The sequence below is a fragment of the Morone saxatilis genome, unplaced genomic scaffold (genome assembly GCF_004916995.1).
Source record: "Morone saxatilis isolate NCDOM2014 unplaced genomic scaffold, NCSU_SB_2.0 Contig12, whole genome shotgun sequence".
Classification (NCBI taxonomy): Eukaryota; Metazoa; Chordata; class Actinopteri; family Moronidae; genus Morone; species Morone saxatilis.
This window is the reverse complement of record NW_023339674.1, coordinates 22,284,402-22,290,134: the sequence shown is the minus strand read 5'-3', so window position 1 is coordinate 22,290,134 and position 5,733 is coordinate 22,284,402. Positions and strand designations below refer to the sequence as shown.

General features: G+C 41.5%; 1 protein-coding gene across 1 annotated transcript in view; it reads right to left on the bottom strand.

Moving 5' to 3' along the window:
• Positions 1-5,733, bottom strand: part of tubgcp5 (tubulin, gamma complex associated protein 5) — a 10,193-nt gene continuing 4,460 nt past the window's right edge. The window contains exons 11-23 of the mRNA XM_035653371.1: positions 5,249-5,451; positions 5,035-5,150; positions 4,675-4,943; positions 4,377-4,575; positions 3,871-4,059; positions 3,598-3,780; positions 3,405-3,489; positions 3,186-3,306; positions 2,901-3,052; positions 1,546-1,671; positions 1,369-1,457; positions 1,067-1,167; positions 1-918 (exon numbers count right to left, since the gene is read on the bottom strand). Coding sequence (XP_035509264.1) covers positions 872-918; positions 1,067-1,167; positions 1,369-1,457; positions 1,546-1,671; positions 2,901-3,052; positions 3,186-3,306; positions 3,405-3,489; positions 3,598-3,780; positions 3,871-4,059; positions 4,377-4,575; positions 4,675-4,943; positions 5,035-5,150; positions 5,249-5,451 — 1,880 coding nt within the window. The 3' untranslated portion in view covers positions 1-871. The remainder of the gene's footprint in view (positions 919-1,066; positions 1,168-1,368; positions 1,458-1,545; positions 1,672-2,900; positions 3,053-3,185; positions 3,307-3,404; positions 3,490-3,597; positions 3,781-3,870; positions 4,060-4,376; positions 4,576-4,674; positions 4,944-5,034; positions 5,151-5,248; positions 5,452-5,733) is intronic.

The following is a 5,733-nucleotide window of genomic DNA, read 5'->3' as shown; positions in this document are numbered from 1 at the left end:
TGTGTGGAATGAATAAACTCTACATTTTGTACATTTACCTAATGCTGTCAGTTTAATTTAAGCCACACAGCAATTTGTCACAATGAAAAGTCATAACTGAAACAACAGCCTTTAAACCAGTTTACATTAGGGTACTGCAAGAAAAAGACCACAGACTGGTTGCCAGTCTGTGGTCTGGTCAGTTGCCAACTTCATCAGACTGCTTTACGGTACAACATAAACAGACATCCTTCATTATTAATGAGCATTTAAGTGAGCGTAATTTAGTTTTTACTACTTACTGTACCTCACCTAGCAACACCCTTACATTTACATTATCTACATTACCACAGATATGCAGTGTACTACACTGTTGTGTATTTTTACCTAGATAAAAAATATACTATAAACCTAAAAGTCAAACCAGAACCTACATTTGATATTTCTATTGTGTATCAATTCTTTCTTAAGAACTGTCTGTATGATGTATAACCATCAACTGCAGTACATTCAACTATGTAGTTGATTACAATATTAATACTTATATTAAAATGTTTTATTATAAAGCAGTGTTACATCATAATAACAATATTTATTGTGCTTATTATTTACACATCAACAGTCACAGTAGCTCATAAAAAAGCTTTACAAAAACTAGAAGCTGATTTTATGTTCACAAGTAGCTTGTTTGATTGTGGCCCTAAAACAACCCAGATAATCCTCTAACATCACGTAGTCCAAGTCCGTCTCCAGCAGTCAGAGCAGATAGTGACATCATATGCTGCACATCATCACGAACAATGACAGCAGTCAGACAACAGACAGTTATGAGACGGAGAACCAAACAGTGGAGTGCAGTCCATCACATCAAAACAGACACATGCATGGTTCCTCAGCACTGCTCAAACCCTGCCATCAGAGAGAGGGCCAGAGACTCCACTGTACAAGGAGGAAAGGCAAAAAAACATGTGATTAGTCATTAATGAATTAAAATGAATTATTCCTGTCTGTGCACGAGGAATAAAGTACAGAATCAACATGACATGTATCATTGGAAATCAGAGGCCGGGATCAGTGTTTTACTTACAGTGAGGGAAGGATCCACGACATACAGCCTTGTTGAGTATTGTCACAAGGAACATGTGACAGTTTTTGAAATCAGATTCCATTTTATCAATGGACTCGATCCTGAAAGTGAAAGATAAACACAATATTTAGAGACAAACAGGCTGGCCAAGAAAGCTACAGCAACACAGGTTTGAGGTTTGGTGGTTGGCACTTCGGAGACCAAAAATATATTAGTCTGTGAACAGACAATGTGTGTACTGTTATTGTCACTTTACAGACACAAAATACACTAAATACTCCAGTTTATATAAAAGCTCTTACTTCCAGGCTCCAAATCCAGCTTGCCATCGGTCAGAGAAGATGAGGACGAGATTGAGAACCTTCATTATTGCCTCCTTCACAAAACTGACCTGAGAAACCACAACAGCATTGGACAGTGTCATAAATGCATGTGTGGTCAGAGTGTTGCTTCAGTTTAGGAATAGCAGAGCTGTTTACCTTCTCCCTCAGTAAGCAACGGTCGTGAATGGTTGCCAAATATCGGTAATGGATCTTGATCAGCTGGTCCAGATCCTTTGCTTCCTGTACTTGGTGCTGAAACTCGAGTCCCGTGCTGTGCAGAATCTGCCAAGAGACAATGGAGACAATCAGTGTACTATGAGAAACTACTGGCAGCTACGGCGAGAGCTACAGGAGTGGTTTAACGCTAGGTGTGAGACGACGTGTGACAAGTGACCATTTTGTTGTTTTTGTTTAGAATGAGATGTTTTTATCTACAGACGCCACATGTTGCCGTCCATGGAGTCTGCCATGTTGAACCACCACGTTTCTACAGTAGCCTAGAACGGACAAACCAAACACTTGCTCTAGATGGGGACGTTTTCACGTGTTTCGCGGCCACCATAGTTTCTCCTTCGCTCTTGGACACTGCTAGAGGCCACTAAATCCTACACACTGGTCCTTTAACAACAGTGCTATACTCGTAATAAATATCTTATCCTTTTCATTTAACTATACTGATATGTACAAGCATGTGTGATAAGCCTTTTTCACAGAAGACTTGTGTCACAGTTTGTGATAAAATTACTGGATGAATTTCTGGTACTGTGCTTCATTAATGTTTTTATTAGTAGATCTGATTAGAGTCACTGCCGATAAAGAGTCCCACTCCAATACTTGTATTTGTTAGATAATACAGTGCACATTTCAAGTATATTAAAGTTATTAAAATTAAACCAATACCTGGCAATTGAATAGCTCTGCAATGCATCAAGAAAAAAAAGTGCCTGCATCAAAGCTGTTCCTTGATGGGTTTTTAAAAGAAAAAGAAAATATATAAAGTATAAAATAACAAACCATGTCTGTAATCTTTTTGGTTGCTGTATGGAGGGAGTTTCTTTCTCCAGTGTTTAGTGCTTTGGTGCAGCCTTTACCTGAATGAACTGTCCGTATTCTGCTGAGTGAGTATTTTCTCAGTCAGTAAATACATTGCACGGACTAATTGAATTAATTACTCTTATTGGCCGGGTCTTTCTTGCACTTGCAGCTGCGTGTTAAGTGTGGCTGTACCATTCTACTCCGAGCACAGGCAGCCCTGCTGCTCCCTCTCTCTCTCTCACACACAGAGCAGAGTGGAGAGGTGGACACAGAGTTGACTTTGGTTGCTATGTGGCAGCTGATGTAAAACAATAGATCAGATCGGGTCAATAAAGCTCAACATATCTAATACCAATCAGTTAAAAAAATGCCTTGATTGGGGGGACATCCCTAGTTATCAGTGACACCTGTGCTGTTCCCACTATAACAAGTTTAAATGTCTGATGTGAGAGGGTCTGTTCCACATTTAGTCTCACCCTGGTCGTGATGTAGTTGTGAAGGCTGTTGACAAAGTGCATCAGTTTGACCCGCAGCAGACACATTCGGTGAATCTGCTGATTTATAGGCTCTTTGACCTTTACTTCCTCCCCGAGAGCTCCCTCCAGTTTCTTAGTGACGTTTGTGAACTCTACAAGAAACAAATTCACACATGAGGATATTAACACATGATCAAGTTGTTTTTATACAAATAAATTGATGGAGCTTTATTTCGGAGAACGTAGTATAATATGCTGATTATAAAGAGCCCCTCTAACTCATACCACTGAATCGAAGTGTGTCCAAACTGTATTTGGCCCATTTGATCTGCAGCAGCAGGAGAAACACTTGATTGTAGATCTTCTGACACTCCGAGCTGATCACAATGTCAACAGGCCAGGGAACCTGCGGAATTAAATAAGAACATGTCAACTTGTCACCAGTCATTCTCTTTGTCAAAAGAGCATGAAAAAAAATTACGCAAATGCATTCAAGTTGCTTGCCTTGTAACTCAGGGTAAGCACTTCTAGATTATTCACAGGATGTTTTTTCCTTGCAGGGTCGATGGTCTCCAAGAATATTGACAACCTATAAATTATGAAATGACGGGGGAAGTTGTTGAATTTTTAATAACGTGAAAAGAAATGAACAGATTTTCAATCAGATTCTTCACTAATAAATAAATCTATGTAGTACCTGCTGCTGTCCTCAGGGTGGCGCTGTCCAACTGCCTCCTGCAGCTGAACGTTGAGAAAAGACAGCTGTTGCCAGCTCTCCTTCTCCTGCACTTTGTCAAAAATGGCTGTGTAGAAGTCATACATGGTGTCTCCGGCTTCCAGCAGGAAGTAGTTCCTCATAGCTTGGAGATATTCCAGCAGCCTGTGGGGACATGAAGGAACTCATTATTTTTGTATGCAAAAAACCCCCCAGAAAAGTCCTCACTCATATGACCCCGAGAGTGATTCTTACTTGTAGTCTTTTTTCAGAGTCTTCATGAGGTTCCCGCAGCACTCGATGTACCGCCTCTCGATGTGGGGGTAGAGGCAAGAACGCAGGGTGAGCTCAAATGTTTGGCAGGTGACCGACTGAGATGAGCGGTCCACAATGAAATCACCTCCGGAGAAACGCTCGTGGAAGTCACTCTGCTCCAAGTACAGCCTGTGGGGGAGAACAGACCAGAGCTACTTTATATTTTTAAAACTCTCTGGATTTTCTGTCTGGCACAATAAAAAATATAATCGCTTTAAAATATAATTATCTTTGGACAGTACCATTAGAGATTATAATTATAAAACCAGCAGTTGCAAAAATGAATCATGGCTGACTTAATTAAATCCCCAAGCTTTACTCTTGAAAGGATTACACAAATCGTTTTACTTTTCACAATCTAGCATTTTAAATTTGCTTTACTGCTCATTTCTGAGCAGGTCTGCAGTCTGGAGAGTTACTTTTTAAATGTAGTGCTTGCTGCTTACCTGGCAAAGTTGATGGCCAACAAGGGATCATGGACGTCGTCGATTTCCAGGTGCTGTGCTATGATGGACTGCATCTTTATAAGGCTCCTCTTGGTGGCCTGTTGTTCAGTCACTGTGTCTGTGGGCGACTCCTCTTGGCTGCAAAGGCGTGACTGCACTGACTCCAGAAACAGTGTGTATAAACTCTTCCTCTCTGCATCTGCAATGCAGTATTTTTGCCTTGTTAAAAAAAAATCTGTTTAGTGTAAAAAAGAAATCTAAACTAGTTAAGGTGCAAAAACAATAATGAAACACTGACCTCTGGAGGATCTCTCTGACTGTTCAGCCTCCTTGCAGTCCAGGTTTTTGAGCAGCTGCATGGATTTCCCAGCCATGATGATCTGCTTGAGCACAGGTTTGAGGAAGGACACCATGGTGAGCTGCCGGTTGCTGGAGCCCTGATCCCCTCCGGAGCTCCCGCTGGCTGCATCGTTCAGCTTCTCCTCATTCTCCACCGTCTCAGACACACTGTACAGCGTGTAAGTGGCGTACCAGAAGTCCCTGTGGTTCACTGGGACATCCTTGTTCCTGAGCAAAAAAAGAATCCAAATCAAATGTCAGTAACTGTAGTGCAGCCACCAAAATGTCAGGTTTTTGTTAGACAATCTCTTCTATATACCTCTGGATGATGAACTCTTTGGCGGGGTCAAAGAGGTGGCCGTGAACAATCCATTCATCCACAATCTCCAGATATGGTCTGACTGTCTCCGTCCACAGGGAAAATAACAAGGCCACCTAGCAAGAGAGGTCGACACACAGTAATGATCATACACACAGATCCTTTAAGTCTGCTTTGTGTGTTGAATTCACTGAACTTAACACTCAAAACTCACAGCTTGCTCTGATGCTTCCCCAACACTGTCATACTCAATGATAGCTTTGTACAGAGTATTGAGCAAGTGAGAGGCCCGCACGACATTCGGGGTCTCCGGAGGAACTTCAGCGACCCCAGTACAGAATACTTTGTGCAGTACTTTAATCTGTGCCAAGTGAGGGTTGAGTCGCTCCAGAACTGAAGACAGGGTCACCGTCTCATCTGCAAAAGAGGACAACACATCAAACACCGGCTCAGAAATAAACCCATCATGAATCAAATACTCACTCCTAGGGTTGGAGACAAATGTACGATACAGCAATACTATACAGAATACAGCAGGTGGGTGGAAAACATGCTGCCACAATGTCATCATTTCTTATATATGGAGATTTAAAGAATGCAGAAATGAAGCAACTTGCTGGAAACCAGACAACTACTTTTTAGAGATGGATATACATTCATCCTCAGATTACTACTCCACCATGCTCTCTCTCACCAACA